Below are 22,325 nucleotides of genomic sequence, written 5' to 3' on the forward strand. Positions count from 1 at the left end.
TTATATATTTTGTTTGATATTCTGTTCAATAAGATAAGATTTAGTTATCATATAAAGTGAGATTTAAACTAATTAAGCTTTCTAGACTGTGTCATCTAAACGTTTTATTCGATTACTGTTTTTGGTTTAAAAACAGATGACAGATTATACTTTTGGCTGCACAGACCCATATACAAAAAATAAAATAAACATCACAACAACCTGATTTCCAAATTCGACCTAATATTTCTAGGCGTTTAAATTCGAATGGTCCTAAATGAGTATGCGGCCACAAAAGAAAGGAAAAATATGCGATGGTTGAATTTTCTGTAGAACTATGTGATTATTCTCTCACGTGGCTGTTGGCACCTCATCCTCACTTACCTTTCTTCTCTTATAGAATTTGTCTCTGTAATAGAGATCGGGCTCATAAGTGTTTCTTGTTATGATTCAAGTATTTGAGATCTAGTTTTGTTTAGAAAGTGATAGACCCTTCATTTTAGTTATGAAAACTGTAAAAACGTTATAATTATCGAATAAATGCACTTTCACCAGCACGATTTTCATAGTTATGTATACTATTCTTAGTTTATCATTTTATAATAAAGGTGGATTCCCTGCCTGTTTGCAATTTTTCGTTGGAATTTATATTTCATATATTTGAATATTAGGAGGGGGTTACTTGAGGTTTTTTCTTTTTGAAAATAGTGAAAGGACTTACTTGAAAAATAAACACAGTACTTAAAGGAAGTACAGTAATAGCATATGATTTATGATGCTAAAATAAACAGCAAAAATGAAACAACCAAACATAGGTATAAATGACATTATTTGTACGGACGATCTGTTATTGGTCCGAAGGTGGAACCCATATTTTCGCAACTTGGTCCTTTAGTTTCACTAGCTTGTCAATTTGTTAATATATTCTTGAGTAATTGCATCCTTTATACATGATCTAAAGATTATTTAGGTATATGGAAAATCACTGTGCAATTTTTCTAAACCCCTGAAATGTCCCTATTGCTATACGGTATAGCCTATACCTATTCCAAATCTTACGTTTCTCTTTAGTTAACCACACGACATATATTCTGACAACACGGCAATATCTCCGGTGACATGGGATGCACCACCGGCGGGTCACCACTGAAGGTAATGTGGATCGGTGATGGTGGAACATTTTCCTGCTGCTGCTGGTACCACCGAGGCGACACCAGAGGGGCCAGAGGAACATCGAGTTCTGAAAAAACCGCATGTAGGACGACACCAGAGATCCCGCCGCCGCGTGAACCGGAGGAATGGCGGGAGAGGAGAGAGCGGTGCTGTCGGTCTGGGAATGTATCCGCCGTTCCAGTTAGAGATGAGAGCGTCGTCTCCGCCACCGCCGTTTAGCAGACCGGGAGGAGGGCGGTTGATGACGTGAGCCAGGAGAGAAAGGCGGATCCTGTGGAGGTGCGAGCTCCGATGAACCTTGGAGTGGTGAACTGCTGCGACGGCGAAGCGGAAATCCGCTCGTGAGCGAGAGAGCCGGTGAGTTTCTGGATGACATTTTTGAAATCGTTCTTGTTGATGTTGTAAACAGGAGGAGGCTGGTGCTGGTGGAGATTCTCGTGGTTGATTTATTGCTGTGGTTGCGGCGGAAGAGGAAGAAAAAGGGGTTGGTGATCAGTTTCTTGGTTTACGGTAGCAGAGATGGAAGTTGAAAGAGTAAAGAAGATGAGGAGAATTAAGTAATTTTATCTATTCTTCTCTCTCTAACTACCTAAATATCTTTTGTTTTGTATGATTTGCTAATAAACTTTTCTTTTGTGTATTTCCACCCAATTTGCTCTATATTCTTTTGTCGTTTAAATAAATTTCTCATCAGTCCCTTCCTTTAGTTTTGTCAAGTTTTAAACAGACGGTATATCGATTAGTGGAAGAAACAAAATGCGAATTTGGGAAATATCTGATTCGCACAAGAGATGTACTTCAAAAACTCCAGCTGTTGTATATAATTAAGTAGCTTTATTGAACATGGATCTTCTGAACTTCATAGCTTTCACACTCAATATGCTGATTAGCTTTTTAAGATTTCGTATTTACTTAGGTTTGAAAACTTTATGTCGTAAAATCAGACACTCATTAACCAAAAATAAAATTGTTGTTTTGGTTTGTTTATAGTATAAGATACAAAATTCCATAGCAAATAGATGAAACTCTTAAAGCTAGAACGAAAGCAAAAAAAGTTTACTTTCATAAGTATATGTTAATATTTCATTGCAAATAATAATCTAAATTTCATTAACCGTAAAGCACACTGCAAATTAAAATATTAAAGCTAAATCCTAGTTGAAGGACTGGTAAACCTATGGCAGTGCAATTGTCAAATTAGTTCTGAACATTTTATCCGGATCCGAAGACCCGAACCGAAATCAACCTAAAAATACATGTTCGGGTTCGGATCCGGATCCATGCTAAAGTATTTACTTGGTCTTTTTCATGGATTTACGGGTTTCGGTTCGGGTCCGAGTCCTCTCCGAAACCCAATCGGGTACACGAAGTACCCAAAAATTATTGAATACATTAGGTATATTTAGGTAATTGGTTATATTTTTGGTATTTCAGATATTTTTTTAAGTTTTTGGTTTCATGTATAATTTTAGGTTTCAGGTAAATTTTAGATTTTCAGAAAATATAATTCGGTTATTCAAGTATAATTTTGGATATCTTTTGGGTTTTCGAGTCTGACTTTAAATAAATTTTTGGGTATATTTGTGGTTTTCGGGTCCAATTCAGGTATTTTGGGTCATTTTCGGGTCCTAGATACATACCTGAATCGACCGGACCCGAAATATACACAAAATAATGGGTATTTCGTGGGCATTAAAATTATAGATCTGAATCGACCCGAGCAGATAAAACTCATCCCCTAACCAACCTCGAAATTATAAATACCTATATAGGTCCAAATTTACAAGATTCAAAGCACCCGGAACAGATAAGATACGATCCGAACCAGACCCGAAGATCTGGATGTCCGGCCTAGGTCAAAAAACTTGCTAATCATCCCTCTTCCCAACGCCTTGCGAGTTCAATGGTATTTAGTACAACTAGATTTTGATCCGCACGGTCGCGCAGATATATGTTAATAAAATATATTGCTATTTTTTTAATGTCAATATTAGGGTTGGGCCAAAAACATGAATCCAAAAAAAACTGAACCGATCTTGTTCGTAAAAAGCAGTACCAAACCCGAACAGGAAATTGATTAAATATCCAAAAGAAACTAAAATTTTGGTATTTAGAGAACCGAAACCGAATCCGATCTGAACAGAAGTATTCCGAATACTCGAATATATCCGAAATAGATTTATACACTTATATAAATTAATTATTTTTAGATTTAATGTATATTAAAACATTTATAATATACATATGGTACTTTTAAGTTGGTTTAAATACTTGAAAATATATACAAATAGTCAAAAGTAAATATCTAAATAGTTAAAATATATTCAGAATACCAAAAATATTTAAAATAATTATTGATTCTAGATCCAAATATTTAAACCAAATCAATTTATATGTTAAGTTTAGGTATTCTGACATATGTTATTCAAATTTATATGTGATGTATTACTTTGTTTATAGATTTTGAAAAATTTAAAGTATATAATGAATTTTAAAATTTAAAAAATAATTTAAATAAGTTATTTGAACCCGAACAGAACCCGCAAAGATCTGAATCGAATCCAAACCAAAATTTATAAGTATCTGAATGGGGTTGAAATCGTTGATCTCGGAAATCTGTAAACCAAACAAACCTGAATCGAACCCGAATAGGTACCCAAACACCCACCCCTAGTCAATATTATATATTATATTTTTATCATCATATAATTAATCGTATTTTATACCTTCATATAAGTAATCATATAATTAATAGTTTTAATACGTACCATCATATAAATAATCACATATTATATTTTAAAAACTTAATGTGAAATATAAAAACCAAATTTAAGTTGGTATATAAATTTGGACTTTGTATAGTATTTTCTTATATCTACTGAAAACAATTTTTAATAATGGTTATTGGAAAATATTTTAGTAAAAATAAAATTTTGAATATATGTATATTTTTGAATCAATTTTTGATATAAATCAACTTGAAAATATTATTTGATTTGAAATATGTATACAAAGTTTAAATTTTATTTATGATTATTTCATACATAAAATATTTTTAGATAATTAGATTAGCTCATTTTCGCAAATTTCAAAACTAGTCCAAATAGATAGTTTTTTATAATATACTAGACTTTCATTTTTTTAATAGCATAAGTTTACTACTTTTTTAATATACTGCTATCAATATTTTCAAACAATATTATATTCTTTTTAATATTATTTTTTAAAATGCTATTTGTGTTTCCAAACAAACTTATTTTTTAAAATTGTTATCTATGTTTCCAAATAAACTTTTTAAAAAATTAATATCTATGTTTCTAAACAAACATAGATTATATTTTAGTTTTAATAACTAGATTCTGACCCGTCCTTAAAAGGACGGGTATATTTTTTTGCTTTAAATTTAGTTTTCATATTTATGTTTTCTTTGTGATTGTATTCGTATTTTTTTGTAATAATATTTGTGTGTAAATCTTAATCAATATATATTTAATTAAATAATGGCAATTTAAAAATTGATCTGGTATATATACGTTTGGTTAGGGATGGGTCGTGGGTCGAACCCGGCCCGCTGACCCGTCAACCCGCAGGTTTCAGTTTTGTTTTGGTCAAAAATTTGACCCGTACAACCCGCAAACAAATAATTTTGTACCCGTTCTACTTAATTTTGCGGTTATCCGCGGGTTATATTTTTTAAACCATAATTCTTTAATTTAGTTATGATAAAAATATATAAAATATATTTATAATAAACTTTTTATATATTATCAAAATTCATATACAGTTATATATTTTAATTTGAATCAAATAATATTTGAAACTTAAATAAAATATATGGTTTGAAAGTTGAGGTAGGATTATAATTTTAATTTGTTATTTTTCATTTTAGTCAAAACAAACCAATAATTTAAATATGTAATTTCAGTGCCAATCAAAAATATTTATCATAATTATCAAAATTATATTAAATTAAATTAATATTAAAATAATATGTTTACAAAAAACTTCATATATAAAAATTAAATTCTTCAAAATAGTAATTTAAACAAAAATTATTACTACCTTTTAAAGGACGGGTCAAAATCTTTAATTAGTCGATTATTATCAATTAATTATAATAGCATAATTAATCGATAATAATCGATTCAGACGTTCAAAAAAAAAAGACGGGTCAAAATCTATAAGATACCATGTAAAGTAAAGATACCAAAATCGTTTGAAAATTCTATAAGAAATTATAAAAGATATTAGTATACCAAGTATGATACCAATCTCGTTTGAAAACATTGGGTACCAAATTTAAAACTTTTATCTACGGTAATAATTATTGAATACACATCATATATATACGTTGATAATCTTTACATAAAATATATAGACGAACATTAACTATTTCTAATTTATTAAAAAGTAAAATATTTTAAGATACTTTATAGTTTGATATGGATACTTTAATATATTGTGTTTCTATTATATTAACTGTTAAAAGTAATTTCCACACAATATATTCGGATATGATTAGAATAGCATAGAATAAAAATTATGCAAACAGCTATAGAGCCAACAAATCAATAAGAAAATTAAGGGATAGTTCAAATATGATATTTCGTTATGGATTTGCGGTACATAAAAAGATAATTTTGTTGCTTTTTGAAATTTTTATTTTTCTGCAAACAGTTAGAAAACCAACAAATCAATACTAAAATTAAGAGTTAGTTCAAATATGAGAATCTTTTGTTGTAGATTTGCAACCAGAAACATAATTCTGTTGTTTTTTTTAAAAAACTATTATTTTACTTATTACGTCAATATATTTTCACCAAAAATAGACATATTTGTAATGCTGAAAAATGAAAGTGGAATTTTATTTAACTTGATGATAGAAATTCAGAAAACTAATTTTGCTGCTTGAGAAAAAAAAACTTTGTTGCTTGAGACCGTGTATGAACTTTTGTAGGTTACGCTGAAAATTACATCAGTTGCCATGGTTATTACGATTATTTATATATATTAAAAGCTTTATATAACTAAAGTTATGTCATGAGAGTTGTGAAGGTATGTAAAAAGAAAACTTACATATATGGTCTGGGGAAGATCAAAGGGGGCACAGTAAAAAACCATCAAGCATATCGTTGCTAGAGCCAAAACCAATCGTAGCTAAAGAGGTCTCGAACCCACTCTGTATCAAGTTTCATCTTTTAACCTAACCCACCATAAGCATTGAAAGCTCTTAATTGAAACTAAAAAAAAAGCTAATCTATCATGAGATCAATCAAAACCAGTTGTCAATAAAAAAGCTTTACTCTCAAAAACTCATCAAATATAACTGAGATATGCACACTGCGTTTGTATGAACACAGACAACCGTTTAGACACACCTTCCCCATCCTCTCCTCTCGTATTCATCCAATTCAGCTCGAGAGCTACCACTGCCACTCTCAAAGTTCCTAGCTCCTTGACTCCAAATAAGGGCTGCATCCTGAGCAGAATGTGAACCAGACCTATCATCAGCAACCGGTAACTCGTTAACCGATGACAACGCAGCAGAAGGAGCAGCCAGTTGGACTGGTTTCTTGGCCTGACCATCGTTCTTGCCTTTAACCTCCTGTGGAAAAACCACATCAGTGACTGACGTTCTTGAAAAACCACATCAGTGACTGACGATCTTCTCAGACAACTCACCCCTAGTCGCCTCCGAGGGATACTTTTCCTCTGTTTGAAACAGAAACAAAATCAAAATCATATTCTAACAACAAAGAAACAAACAAAACTAAACCTGCATAAACTTCCGTAGAGCTGTTGCCTGCATTGATCTACGCTTTAATAGCAATTTAATTGGTCAAATTGAAATATTTAGATACTGTTTTTGTTATAACAAAATCGCAGAAATGCCTCCAAAGAATCAGCAGGCGAGATTTTTTTTGTTAACTATAGATTTTTTGAGAGGTTTTGCGGAAAATAAAAAAATATTTAATCAAAAGCTTAGTCTAAAAATAATTCAGTGGCATAAAATAGTAATTACTATTGAAACAGAAGGGCACCTCAAAAAAGGGCCTTCTGTTTTAATAGTATAGATATAGATCTAAGAAAAAGAAACTGAAAAGAAATAGTTGGTTTTTTTGCTGGAGGAGTTATTATCAATGGTGGAGAGGGAGAGGGTTTAATGGGGCAGCTGCCCCCTATGAAATTCTGATTTTTTTATTTTTGTTGATTATCCAATTTTTTTTAGTTTCAATGTGTAAATTTTTTTCTACTGCCTCCTATGAATTGAAATTATAATTTTGTTTTGCCCCCTACAAAACTTTTGTCTCAGCTCCGCCACTGGTTAGTATCTAAGATATATATCAAATTTCTACCTCATGCTTATACGTTTCAAACCCAATTATTTATTCGGATTCCTACCTGTATCCAACTCAACGATTCCATTTCTTATGATGTCTTCGTTGTCTTTCTTTCTTTATAGTATTTCGCTGGTATTAAATATTTACGTAACTTTGGAAAGAAGACAAGAGTCCTGATTCTCATTCTAAAAACAATGCTCTTTCCCCAAAAAAAAAAGTCAAATTCTCTCTGGCTCTTTCCCCAATGCAGAACCCATGGAAAACGTTGAACACCGCTTCCGCCGCATCTCCTCCGCCGTTCTCTACCGGAGAACCGCTCCCCCCATCTCCAATCCCTCCTGACCCACCAGATCCATCATCCCCCCTAGCCCCTCAGCAATTTCCACCCTTGTCTGTCAACTCCAAAACTACTCCTTTGACTTCAGCAACTATGAAGAAAACTCAAAAGGGTCGCAGAAGCTCTGCTACTACAGGTGACCTGCAACACCAAACAACTGTCTCGGAAGGATCCACTTCAATGGTACCTGAAACAGAAAAAACTGGCGTCAATGACCTAAACAACACTGTTCTGATTTCTGGATCTGAGAACACTACAGTATCACAAGCTCTTCCTCTTACTCTTGGGGAAGGTAGCGATACTTACACTATCCTAAACCGAACCACTACCTCACCTCTCATCACAAACACAGCCTCAGGAAACTTCCCACCCACACTCCCAGCCCAAAATTTCCCGGTTTTACCGCCAAACCCTAACCAAACTAACCTACCCCCTACTGAAAACTCGTCAGTCAACCCGCAACCACCCATAGGTCCCCTGCTCCCCACTCCAGAAACCAGACCCCTTCCACCAAAGCCAACCTCAGCTCCAACTTTAGTAGAAAAAATCAGAGCCTCTGAGGATAAAACCCTTGAGAGGCTCGCGCCAGTCACTATCTCCCAATCAGGCAGGCCGAGGGTACTCATCCCTGATTCAGTCTTCCAAGAAGGAGCAGAACTACATAAAGATTTTATAGTTTGCTACTTTAATGGAAAGTCGCCACCTTTTTTGCAAATCCAGAGTGTCTTGAATCACATGTGGGGCAAAGGTAAACGACTTGAGATCCACAACAATCCGATTAACCACTCCTGTTTGGTTCGGATACAGAGTGAGTTCTTGAGATCAAAAATCCTGGATAAAAACATATGGTATGTTGGCGACTCTATGTTTCATACTGCTCAGTGGTCCTCAGAGCACTCCAAATCTACCCCTCCCCTTAAGGCGATCAAAATATGGGCTCACCTCACTGGGGTACCATTGGATCTAAGGCATAAAAAAGGCCTCAGTCTGGTGGCAGGATTGATAGGGCATCCAAAGGAAACCGATGACTTCACAAAAGACCTGATAAGCATAACTGTCTCCCATGTTAAAGTAGAAGTGGACTTGACACAGCCTCTCCCTGATGTGGTTGAGTTTGAGCGGCAAAGTGGAGAGGTGGTTGAAGTCCTAGTTCACTACCCTTGGTTGCCACCTACTTGCGCCCATTGTCAAGAGCTTGGGCATATCATGCGTAATTGCCTAACTGCTCCGCCTCAAAAAGATCCTCCCCCTCCTCCTAAAAAACCTGTCCCCCCTATGCCTCAAAAGCAAACTCAGAAAAATCCTGCCTCCTCCAGGAAGCCTGTTTATGTTAAGAAACCTTCCCAGCCTTCCTCATCTAACCACAACCCTCCCCCACCTTCTTCCTCTGACCCTCAATCTCCAGCAAAAAACCCTCTTTCAAACTCCTCTACCTTGCCAATCCTTGATCTCGTGATCGCGCCTTCGCTTCCTTTCCAGCCTCCTGCTCCTGACCCTAACCCCTTTTCCTCCCCTGTCCGTGTCCCTAAGCCGTCTTTAAAGCGATCCAGATCCTCCCCTACCCTCTCCCCTCCTTGCTCTGGCAGTTCAAATCCCTCCTCCAACCTTCAAATCTCTTTTTTTAACCCTTTTGTAAACTCTCCTCTTCCCCTTTTTCCTTCTGCTCCTCCTAACCCCTTAACCCTGCCCTTTGACCCCTCAACTGTTTCTGTTACCCGAGGCTCCTCTCATCCTGATGGGGGAGCTTCTATTCCCTCCAAATGAGTTCAAAACTCTTTTTTTGGAATGTCCGAGGACTAAATATGCCGGACAAGCATAGGCCTTTTGTTGATTGGTTAGCATGCCATAAGCCACTTTTTGGAGCAATCTTAGAATCCCATATAAAAGAACCCTTTTTGCCTCCCATTATGTCCAAACTCTGTCCCACTTGGAATTATGCTTCCAACCACAACTCTGATGAGGATGGAAGAATAATTCTGATTTGGAAGCACCCAGCCTCTGTCCAACTGATATCCCAAACCTCCCAAACCTTAACCGCCATCCTAACCCTTCCAAATCACCCACCCGCTTACTGCACGGCAGTGTACGCTTCTAATGAGATAGCTGATAGAATGGATCTCTGGGTTGAACTCATGCGCCTTCACAGTAACCTACAACTAGAAAACTCCCCTTGGTTGATTGGAGGAGATTTTAACCAGATCATCCATCCAGTAGAGCACTCTTCACCTTCAGTCTCTGCGCTTGATAATCAGATGTTCACCATGCGTGACTGCCTCACTCAGACTGGAACATTTGATCTCAGATTCAATGGGCCAAACCTTACTTGGACCAATAACCAACCTGAAAGTCCCATTGCCAAGAAACTAGACAGACTGTTGGTGAATGCCGTAACGATAGCTACTTTCCCCCATGCCTCAGTAACCTTCCTTCCTCAGCTTTTCTCAGACCACTGCCCCTGTCTGTTAGACCTCGCTGTAAGCCTACCCACTGCTGGTACCCACCCTTTCAAATTCCAAAACTACCTAACCAAACACCCTAGCTTTTCTAAGGTAGTTAATGATGCTTGGAGTAGCACCGGAAGCATGTGTTCAAATCTATCCCGGTTCTGTTGGAAACTAAAGACCCTTAAGGGAGAGCTAAAGAGACTAAATCGAGAGAACTTTTCAAAAATACAAGAGAGAGTGAGTGAGACTTACAGTTTGTTACAATGTGTGCAGGTACAAGCGCTTCAAAATCCTTCACCACAGCTATACCAAGAGGAGAGGGATCTGCACCAAAAATGGCTTTTTCTTAGAGAAATTGAAGAATGTTTCTTTAGACAAAAGTCACGGATAAATTGGCTAAGAGAAGGGGACTTAAACACCATCTACTTCCACCGAATCTGCCAAGTCAGAGCGAGTTACAATGCTATCAGATGCTTTCTCTCAGCTTCTGGTGTGTTGATCACAGACCCGATCCAAATGAGCTTAATGGCGATTGAACATTTCAGATCGATCCTTGGGCCTCGGTTTTATACTCCTCCCATCACAGTCTCGAGCGCTACTTGGTTCTCATCTCTTATTCCCTTTCGTTGCACTCATCAGCAAGTCACTGCAATGCTTCAACTTCCTACACCTGAAGAAATAAAAAGACTTTTCTTCAAATTAAACCCAAACAAGGCCCCAGGGCCGGATGGTCTTTCTTCAGGTTTTTTCAAGGCGGCATGGGACATTGTTGGTTCTGAGGCGGTGGTTTCAATCCAAAACTTCTTTCACACAGCTTTTCTACCGACCTCAGCTAATGCAACTATTCTATCTCTCATTCCTAAGCATCCAGGGGCAACAAAGATCTCAGACTTTAGACCTATTTCCTGCTTAAACACTGTCTACAAAGTTATCTCACGCTTAATGGTTGCTAGACTCAAGCCTATTCTGCAACAGCTTATCCTACCATGTCAAACTGCTTTTGTCAAGGACAGATTGCTTGTGGAAAATACAGTCCTAGCTAGTGAGCTAATTCATGGTTACCACAAGAACAAAGGGCCAAAGAGAGTTACCATCAAAGTTGACATCGCCAAGGCATTTGACACCCTGTCATGGGAGTTCCTCCTATCCTGTCTTCAAGGGTTGAATGTCCCTCCACGCTTCATTGCTCAGCTCAAAGCCTGTATCTGCACAACAAGTTTTATGCTCGGTTACAATGGCACTGTCAACGGTTACTTCAAGGGAAAGAGAGGACTAAGGCAAGGGGATCCCCTTTCCCCTTACCTTTTTGTCATCGCAATGAACTGTCTATCTTATATGCTTAAGGAAGCAGCGGCACAAGGGAAAATAAGATACCATAAGAACTGTGAATCAATGAAGCTAACGCACCTGTCTTTCGCAGATGATTTGCTGATCTTTATAGATGGTTCTATTGAATCGCTTCAGAGTGTTATGCAGGTTCTTCATGAGTTTGAAAAGCGCTCGGGGCTAGCCGTGAGTTTTCAGAAAACGAGCTTCTTTGCCTCAGGCCTCTCCTCTGCTGAAATTGAGACGATCCAAGCCTCGACAGGAATGACTTGTGGTGTACTACCGGTGCGCTATCTAGGAGTTCCCATGACCTCCAAGAAACTAAACCTCTCCAACTGTGAACCACTTCTTCATCAAATCAAGACTCGCCTCTCCTCTTGGTCCGTCAAAAGTCTCTCCTTCTCAGGCAGACTACTCCTCATCAAGACTGTGATCGCAGGTATAACCACCTTCTGGTGCTCCGCTTTCATACTCCCTAAAGCCTGTATTGCTCGCATCAATTCTCTGTGTAGTGTCTTCCTGTGGAAAGGGAATATAGAAAGTCACAATACAGCAAGAGTGTCATGGGATAAAGTTGTGCTTACAAAGGAGCAGGGAGGCCTTGGGATTAAGAACCTTCATGTCTGGAATAAAGCTTGTTGTATCAAACTCATCTGGTTGCTGTTCTTCAGAGCGGGTTCCATATGGGTGGCGTGGTTCACAGATGTTGTTCTCAAAGGATCGATTCATAACTACTGGACTACAAAACCGAATCAATCCTTTTCCTGGCTCGCTAACAAACTGCTGAAGCTAAAAGATGTTGTTTACCCCCTCATCAAGCAGCGACTGGAGAATGGCCTCACAGCTAGATTTTGGTTTGACAGTTGGACGCCGTTCGGAAACTTGTCGGAGTTCCTTGACTTCTCCTCTACCAGGCTTGGCATCCCGCTAAATGCCACGGTAGCTTCCTTATGTCGGAATGGAAATTGGAGACTCCCCTCTGCAAGAACAGAAAGACAGCTTCAGTTACTCACCTACCTTACCACCGTCGAACTTACAGATGCTCCGGATTTCTATGAATGGGAGGTTGATGGTAAGGTGTTAACTACTTATAGCACTGGAACAACTTACACATACTTATGTGGAGAGGTAGATGAAGTTGATTGGGCGCCTGTAGCTTGGACACCGAATGGAATCCCTAGACACAATTTCAACGCTTGGCTAATCATATTGGATAGATCGCCGACGCGGGACCGTATGATCTCTTGGGGACTTCAAGTTTCTCCGCTGTGCCTACTCTGTAACGCAGCACCAGAAACCAGAAACCATCTCTACCACTCTTGCCAGTTTAGCTTCGCCCTTTGGTCTCTCTGTGCCTCCCGCTGTCGTCTCACGCCTTCGCCGGACTGGAATCAAACTCTCGCTCAGATGAAAGGACTGTCAAAGCATAAATCGCAGAAATCAAAAAGGTTGCTTACTCTTCTTGCATGGCAATCATCTCTTTACTGGATTTGGAATGAGAGAAACAGCAGATTACACTCCAACACCTTCAGATCAGTGGACACCATCTTCTCAGTCATCGATCATCAACTCCGAAATAAGCTGCAGAGCTTTAGAGAATCAAACCCTCGTCTCTCATCCGCTGCGATGCAACAATGGCACCGTTGAAACTACTCCGCTCTTCCCCTCGTAACCATCGAACTTCCTCTCCACTTGGGCTACTCAAATCTTGGGCTTATGGGTTCTTACTAATGGTTCTTTTAGATTGCTTAATGGGCTGCTCCCAAAACACTTAGGCTTTGGCCTGTAAACATTTTCTGTTCTTTTAATATTAAATGAATGCCAAGTTACAAAAAAAAAAAAAAAAAAAAAAGACAAGAGTCCTGTTTAGATGGAGCCTCGAGAAAAACATGTTCTTATTATTTTGACTATTGCGTAATGATTATAGAGTTAGACAAAAAAAAAGGCTAGCTTTGAATATGGCCAAAATTGAGAACATCACCTAGCACAATATAGTATTTTCGTGATTATTCAGAGGAAGCAAATTATCTCTAAGGACATTTAATAGGATTTTTTTTTTTTTTTTTTTTGTAACTTCATTTAATAGGATTTCAATACTAATTTTTTATATAATATATTTTACAAAGAAAAAAAACTGAAATTCAATAGTCATAATGTAATTAAAAAATATAGGGAAAGCGGATCGAATGTTATAAAAAATTAAATATAGTACTACTAAGTGACAATGTAACAGATAAACGTTGAGAATTGGATGGAATTCGTCTAATCTAGTAATCTTTTATTATTCCACTAACTAATTTTCGATGATGTCGTGTGGTTATCGGAATATCGGGTAACAAAAATATGAATTTTTATATATACGCAAACGCAATCCTCATCACGATTTCCACATCACAATCTTACGATGGTAGTCAACTAAGTGTGTAACTTTTCGTTGGTGATGTGTCATAGGAACATTCTTTTAGTTAAACAAAGTAAATCGTCGGATCATTAAAACGTTATATCATCTGTAAAGTAGATAATTTCTTAAAGTGCGTATTTATGTACTTATGAATACTTTTAAACTAGTTTATAGTAATCACGATTATTGTTAGGGGATAATGCGGTAATGTTAAATTATACTCCCTCCGTTCTATAATATAAGATGTTTTAAAAAAATTTTGATGTTTCAAATTATAAGATGTTTTGATATTTCTAAAATACTTTAACTTTATTGAAAATTGGTTAATCAATAGTAGTTTACTATACTATTTATGATTGGATAGTTTCTATTTAATTTAAGTTATTTAATGATATTATCTTTTAAAAAGTAAGTTTCTTAATTCTTGTGCATTCAATCAAAACATTTTATACCGTGGAACAGAGGAAGTAGTTTATCTTTGGTGCCACAGAGAACGCTTTCGGTTAGTGATTAACTGATACAATAACTATAACTTTAGTTAGAATGACTTAAAATATCTTAGGCTGCGCCATCTCAGTCCACATCTACTAACGACATGCCACGTAATAAACATTCACATAAATATATATATCCCCTTATTATTAATCAAGAAGCAAAAAAAAAAGAATAACCTTTAAAGTGTAAACTATTTACAATGTTGCAATTATGTATACGTGTCGGTTTCACAAGCTTTCTCAGCCTTCATATAGAATTATCCTTAATATACTAGATTTATTACATACATTGCCATTAGTATTGCAAATATTTACTGCATGGTCTTTTATTACATTTTCATTATAGTTTGTATTTCCGTGCGTATTAAATATAGGCCACCGCAGATTATTCAAGCTAAATTTGAAAATAAATATGTAAGTGAAACCGTTCCCTCGCTGATTCAAATATATTTAGTGTGTTTTGTATATGTAATACATCAAATGCATTTTTAAAGTTATACATCAAATTCATATTATAGTTCAAATTCATGCATGAGTTTGCTAATATCACTCGGCCCTAATCTTGAAAATATGATTAAGAAACATGTCAGATTCCGATTACAGACTGTTTTGATTGTATTTTTCTATTTTTTTAAAATAAAAAATATATATGATAGTTATTCTAATAGATACATGAAATAGTAATAATTTAAAAATATGCTATTCAGGTTAACCTCACGCATAAATATTGATTGACTGTTTGCGCAAGAAAACTCAAAATCTTTCCATAATAACCATTAATATATGATTATTGGTATATTACTCTGCCCTAATTTGGCCTGCCATTATTATCGATTGATTCGTTATGAATGTTTTTATTTAAGAAACATATTTTTCTTCCCTAATCCACATTATTTGGTTGCATCAGACGTGGATTATCAATCACGCAGAATTTATGTATAAGTTTAGTCAGAAGAATAATCCTTCTTGTAGGTATGATTGGCGCTGATTGATATTAATTTGATAAACCATTTTTGTCGAGAGACGAGATTTGCGGGTAATTTATTTCATTTACTATATCAATCAAAAGATATGATACACGAGATTTGCGAATTATAATTTGTTTACTATCACAATTTATTGCATTTACTATGTTGAGATTATATAAAACCATGCATCTCGGAGTTTTAGTGTTTCTTTTTTTTTTTACAAAAGGGCAGGAGTTTTAGTTATTTTATCTTTTTTTGAACTAACCATTTATAAATTTAAATTGGGTCATGGCTTAAACATACCAAACCCATACGTTATTGATTTTTTTTATAATCAATGAATATTAAAATTACGGGAATATTATTGATCTGCTACAATGCAAAATTGCGATCCTGTGAAACAATACTTAATATCACTAAAGGAAAAAATGTGTTAATTCCCTTAGACGGATTTTTGCCGAGTGTATATATACATTCAGCGATGACATATCTTTTTCTGAAATCTAAAACATTCAATATGTTTGAATAAAAAATACATGACAATATTTATGTTCATAATCCATGTTATTTTTTGTATTCAGACTTGAATATTAAATCACACAAAACTTGATTCACAAGTTTAGTCTTTAAAACATTTAATAATTAGTCCAAGATTGACGCTAATTGATAAAACACTATTCACACAAAGCCATTTTGTATTTAAAAGAAAAAGAAAATATGGCATAAACTGATTTAGTGGTCAATCACATTATAAACTGATTTCGTATTCCCTTAAATTGCGTATGAAAATTTATTGTTTACGCAACTGGTTTACTATATATATATACATTTGTGGGAGGAGATCCATATATCACTTAAATTTCATCGTTTTCATATACTTTAATTTTCAAAATGACCATATTTTATTTCGTTTCTTAAAAAAATGTATTATTTTTTATGAAAAAGTGACTAAATGTTTCTGAAAAAAAAACGACTATTTTTTTTTCAAAAAATTGTTCAACTTTTTAATCAGTATACCGGCTTCATATATTTAAGTGATAGACCCATTTTAAATTTTTTGATAGATTCGTTTATACTTAAATGAACTCAAACCCATACTAATATGATTTTATAAAACTTTGTCTTGGTGTTAAAAAAAAATACAATTTTGTCTACAAAAGATAGGATCATATATTTTTCTAATTTGTAATGCATGTTTTTGTGATGTCCAGTTCATTTTTACCTTACTTTACATCTGCATACTATATATATATATTGATAAATATGTTATTTTAATAGTGTTACATTAAATTCATCCGTATCTACTTATAGATTTTATTGTATATAAACTAAAATATGTTGTACTTTTGTTAAAAAATGTATTTTTATTGTTTATTCGAAAAAAATATGATGTACTTTTAAAAATTAAGTTTTTTCTCTCATTCCGCGCAAGACGCGGATCATATCCTAGTTTCATTATTATTTTCCAAAGCGGTTGGTCCAATCCAGGTACTGTTTGGCCGACACCATTACAATTATGAACTGAGTAGAAATAATATATTACTTTTAGTTAGAGAGGTGATGTTTGTCCAAAAAAGAAAAAAAAAGTTAGAGAGGTGATGTACTGATAGTGTAGACGGAAAATGTTTTGTGTGAATATTGTTTGTGATTGACTGCGATCTACCGACCTAGGGTTCTAGAAAATTAACTAGGACAACCTTTACCACGAACTTTCGATCACAGTTCAATACTTCCATGACTTAGAATTTAACCAAAGAAAACATGACTTCGAATTTTCATAAACGTTAGATACTTTCCATAAATCTAGATTTATGGCATTAATTAATAGGAAATAAAATTATTAAACTAGTTCCATATTGCTGAAAAACAATTGCGGACAGATAAGGATCCGTGACAAAAACGAATCTCTCGTTCTTGTAAGGGTCGATCTCGTCACATGAACGGATTTAATTATTCTAGTAAAGTATCTGTGCAAATTGATAAGTATATTATATATGTGTGTCATCGTCCTTCCGTGACGTTGGAGATAACTCGATAAGTTCTTGGTTAGAGAATGCATTAAGTTATTTTATTTTATTCAAGTCAGATAGCTTTATTCAAGTCAGACAGCGACGATGATTACTGTCTACAAAATAATCCACGATACATCAAAGGGAAATAGTTTATAGATGAAAGTGTGTCATTCCCATCTCACACTACGGGTCTGAATGGTCTATAAACTATGGGTCTGAATGGTAACAAGCGAAGTAACTAAAAAACAAGTGCAGTTCGAATCAAATAGTAACAAAATGCATAGATTAGATTTTTGTTAGTGTTGACGGTGGTGCAGTGAGGGACGATTGGTTACTATTTAAAGACGTAAAATTTTTGTTTGTTGCGGAATTTAAAAAGAATACAACATTCTAACCACTCATGTCTTATAGATTTGGACGTTTACTTGGTCTGTGGATCATATTCTATTTGACGGATGGTGTTTGTAGGATTTGAAAATTTTTTCTACTGATCTTATAATTACTATAGTATGTTTTTTCGTGTATTAGACTTACTCGTACGATATCATACACAAATCACTTTTCGATAGATAATCTATCTTTTTACTACTCCAGTTCAAATACATTTAACTCTAGAATTCTAACGGAAAGTACCGGAAAATATAATCATGTTTTGTAACATAGGTAGTTAAATCAATTTTTTAGTCTTTTTCACATATTCCAGAAATCGGGATGTTATAATTTATCTTCACTCATAGAGTGCAATGTTTACGTTACACACCTCGACATGTTTCAAGGCGCTTTTCTAATCAGAACCGAGAAGGCTAACCAACTCTAATACCAATCGAATACCCTGACCGTCCACGGTAACACTCTCACTTTGTGGTATTCCCCCTCCCCCCCCCCCCCCCCCTTGCTTGTGGCTTTCCATGCAGCTCACTCAACATGTAGGCCCTGTCCCATCTGATGATCGATGCATTCTTTTTTTTGTTTATTGACTTTCCAATAACCACATAACTTTTTCCATGCTTTGGTCACATTCGCACGATATCGCGAATCACTTTACGGTAGGTCACTTATTCTTTCGCTCAGTTCAAACATGTTTAATTTTAAAGTCTTAAACATATGTATACCCATAAAATAATGTATTTTGTTAAACAGATATATGCCGAAAAATAATATATTTCGGTGATATAATTAGTCAAATAATTTTTTTAATCTTTTTATATATACCAAAAATTAGAAGTTATAGAATAATTATCAGTTTGATCTCAGATTTAAGTTAAACTGAACCAAAACAAAAAAAAAATTATAGAGAGAAAAATATATATGCACCAAGAGATTTCCTTATATAATATAAACATAACTCTGAGAACGACCACATACTACATTTGAATAAAGAACTAAGACAAATGAACCCAGAAATTTATATTTGGAATTCAGCGGCACCACAAATATTTATCTCGGTTTTTAACATCAAGGGTACAGGTAGCATTTGCAACGCATTATTATTATTAGGTTCATCCCAAAAATTCACCGCACATATTATCAACAATCAAATTGCCAACTAAATTATTAATAAAATATATATTTAAAGAAAAAATAGTTGAAAAAAATGACGCTAATTCTAGAAATGTTAATACCACTAACAAAATTATAAATTCCTAAATTATAAATCCTAAACCCTAATTCTAAACCCAAACCCTATACACTAAATTTTAACGCCAAATTTTAGATCATAAACCCAAACCCTAGATCATAAACTCAAACCTTAAACCATAAACTAAAATCTTATACTCTAAACCCAAACTGTAAACCTTAAACCCAAACCTTATATCTTAAACCTAGATCGTAGACCCCAAACTCAAACCATAAACTCTATATCCAAACCTAAAGCTTTTGGATTTAAGGTTTGTGTTTAAGATTTACGGTATGAGTTTATGGTTTAGAATTTGAGTTTATAATATTAGGTTTGGTTTAGGATTTACGGTTTGGGTTTAGGAGATATGATTTAGGTTTAGAGTATAGAGTTTTGTTTTAGAATTTACGATTTGAGTTTATGGTATATAATTTGTATTTAGAATTTAGAGTATATGATTTAGTTTTAGAGTTTAGATTTAGGATTTATGATTTACAATTTAAGATTTAGAATTTTGTTAATAGCGTCAGTGTCATTAATTTAGCCTCATTTTTTCAACTGTTTTAGATTTTTTTTTTTTTTAAAATAATAGTATTTTTTATTAATAATTAAAGTAACATTTTGATTGGTTATAAAAGGTTTGGTGAATTTAAATGTTCAGAAGATTAATCTAAGTTTTGTTATATTATTAGTTGAAATTTGTTTGTTGGTAAAGAAAAAAAGATATTTATAAATATTAAAGATTTTTGATAGTTGAAAAGGAGGACTACTGTGATAAGAGTGGGGGCAGCCGGTGTACTGTAATTTGATTATTTTTATAAGTAATCAAATAAATTATTCAGAGTTCAAAAATATACTACTATATATAAAGGAGAAATCGAATTTTATCATAAGATAACAAAAGAGATTTTGTTGGAGCAATAGGAACTTTATGCCACGTAGATGTCACGCGTATTATGCGTTTTGATTCGTTAAGTTGTATTTTATGTTCACACGTAAACCACACCAGTTGGAGCCGAACAGGATCGTTTATTTAGAAAGCGCTGGCGTTCGCGATTAGCAAATTAATAACACAATGCATATGAATATTTTTTCAAAAATAGGGCCTATGAATTCCATTTATGGTTTTCATTGTGATAAACAAAAAATAAGTGAAATGTTTGGATACGAAACTCATAACATGCATTGATAAAAAAAAAACTCATAACATGCAATTCCCTCTCTCCTCCAGCCCCGGTAGCTGAAATAGTTTTTGATTTTTAGAGATTCAGAACGATTTAAATCGATTTGTATAATTGTTTTGAAACGTTTTCAACCGTTACCAACGGCAAAAACTACATTTGCGTGTGGTGACGGAAAAACCAGTCAGATCCTAAATTGTTTTTACTCTTTTGTAAAAGGTCAAACTGTAATTTTTTAAAAAAGTTTCAAACTCATCTTTAGTTTCAGTTTAGAAATAGATCGTGTTTAACTTTTCTGCTGTGGTTATCCATAAACGTGTGTGTGTCTTATTGTTATTCGACTGAACTTGTAATCTGAAATTGAATCGAATAGTACTCCAACAATTATACTCATCACCAGTACGTTCTGTAATACATAATCCGAGTTTTGAATTATTTGCAAATCAAATAAATGACGGGCTCTTTTCAAAAAAATAAAAAATAAATGACGGGCTCGCAATTAAAATCATGCATATGAAGTAAAGCAATCTAATAGTAAAATGATTTTTAGCAACTAATAATTATATTAAATTCACGAGCTAATTTCTTTATCATGTTAACTTGAGATTGCTTTTGTTGACTATGTTTATAAAATATATATACATATATATATATATATACATATGTGTGGGATCCATGTTATTCCAGTGTGCGGATAACTTTCCCATTGATTGAGAATGAAGGTATTCTAGGCAGTCTAAACCGGCTTAACCGGGGTTTATATTTTTGTATTTTCAAATACACAATAATAAAATAAGAAAAACACACAAAAAATATAAATTCCTCTTAAAATCTCAATATGTTTTGATTATATTTTTCTTCATTTTTACGATTGTAAATTTGTATAGTTATATCTAATTTTCTAAAATATACAACATATTCCATATGAGAAAAAAAAATTGTAGATGCAACTGAATTACAGTAACTTAAAATTAAATGATGTGAAATTGTTGATTCTATTGATTTTATAAATTGTTTACCATTTGTTATGAATAGAATGGAATGATTTTTCCACCAATTCAAAAAATAATTAGATAAAATACAAAAAAACTATTTCATAACAGATTTGGTCATAAGTGAATGGAATAAATTCTATTTTTTTTTCAGTATTCCATTCATATCATTCAATTATTTTTGTTTCATTAATTCTATTTTAATTTACCAACTACAGCCATAAAATAAGGGATTAGATTATCAGTAACCTACACTCATATATAATCTGTGGGAAAATGGCATATATTGGTGTATGAACTTCATATCTAGCATAAATCTTTTATCTCTTCTATTGTCAATCACTTCGTCAAATAAGTTCCGACAGCATTTATATTTATACATAATTTACTGATGCTCCAAAAATAAATTTCAGAACTAAATCAAATCCAGTATATTTATTAAAACACCTCGATTAAGTTGGGTTTTCTTTTCCTTCCATTCCCTGCATCCGAAAAGCCAAATTTTCATGAGTTATTTTTGGGTTCACCCCTAGAGTGAACATAGAGGTTCACCCAACCAATAAAAATCACTCATTTCACAATTGATATCTTTTAAATAAAGAAACAAAATATTGTCAAGTTATTTTATGTTTTAAAATAAATAAAATAAAAACAAATATAAATAATAGTAGTTACAAAAAGTAATTTAAAAAAATATATTTTAATATTTTCAAAGAATAAAATAAACCCTAAACCCTAAATCATAAACTCTAAACCCTTGGATATACCCTAAACCCTTGGGTATACCTTAAACCCTTGGGTATACCCTAAACCCTTGGGTATATGCTAAACTCTTGGATAATCTTAAACTCTAAATCCTAAACTCTAGTATATGCAAAAAAAATTATATATTTTAACACCGTCATCGAAATATTAAACCCTAAATCCTAAACTCTAAATCCTAAACATTTGGGTAAATCCTAAACTTTTTTTTAGGATTAAGGATTTGGTATTTTTAAGATTTAATGTTTAATGTTTTTAATTTAAATTTTAGAGTTTAGACTTAGTGTTTTGATGACA

General features: G+C 33.9%; 2 protein-coding genes and 1 pseudogene across 2 annotated transcripts; 1 reads left to right on the forward strand and 2 right to left on the reverse strand.

The window, feature by feature from the left end:
* Positions 1–402: 402 nt before the first annotated feature.
* Positions 403–1,676, reverse strand: LOC130497848 (VQ motif-containing protein 9-like; annotated as a pseudogene).
* A 2,856-nt stretch (positions 1,677–4,532) lies between these two features.
* LOC130510899 (homeobox-DDT domain protein RLT1-like) lies at positions 4,533–7,222 on the reverse strand. Its single transcript, XM_057007615.1, has 4 exons — positions 6,929–7,222; positions 6,835–6,864; positions 6,531–6,757; positions 4,533–6,355 (listed from the first exon to the last, which is right to left on the reverse strand). Exons 1-4 carry the CDS (start codon positions 6,959–6,961, stop codon positions 6,337–6,339), a joined length of 309 nt encoding a protein of 102 aa, XP_056863595.1. The 5' UTR covers positions 6,962–7,222; the 3' UTR covers positions 4,533–6,336.
* Positions 7,223–7,737: 515 nt separating this feature from the next.
* Positions 7,738–9,594, forward strand: LOC130495914 (uncharacterized). The gene has a single exon (XM_056987525.1). The coding sequence runs from the start codon at positions 7,738–7,740 to the stop codon at positions 9,592–9,594; it is 1,857 nt and encodes a 618-aa protein (XP_056843505.1).
* The last annotated feature ends 12,731 nt before the right edge of the window (positions 9,595–22,325 follow it).

The sequence above is a fragment of the Raphanus sativus genome, chromosome 1, assembly GCF_000801105.2.
Source record: "Raphanus sativus cultivar WK10039 chromosome 1, ASM80110v3, whole genome shotgun sequence".
Lineage (NCBI taxonomy): Eukaryota > Viridiplantae > Streptophyta > Magnoliopsida > Brassicales > Brassicaceae > Raphanus > Raphanus sativus.

Coding starts and splice junctions, on each gene's coding strand:
- LOC130510899 (XM_057007615.1), bottom strand. CDS start 6,961: ATGCAGGCAACAGCTCTACGGAAGTTTATGCAG. Junction 6,865..6,928: donor CTCTACGGAAGTTTATGCAG/GTTTAGTTTTGT, acceptor TGTTTCAAACAG/AGGAAAAGTATCCCTCGGAG. Junction 6,758..6,834: donor TCCCTCGGAGGCGACTAGGG/GTGAGTTGTCTG, acceptor GTTTTTCCACAG/GAGGTTAAAGGCAAGAACGA.
- LOC130495914 (XM_056987525.1), top strand. CDS start 7,738: ATGCAGAACCCATGGAAAACGTTGAACACCGCTTCCGCCGCATCTCCT.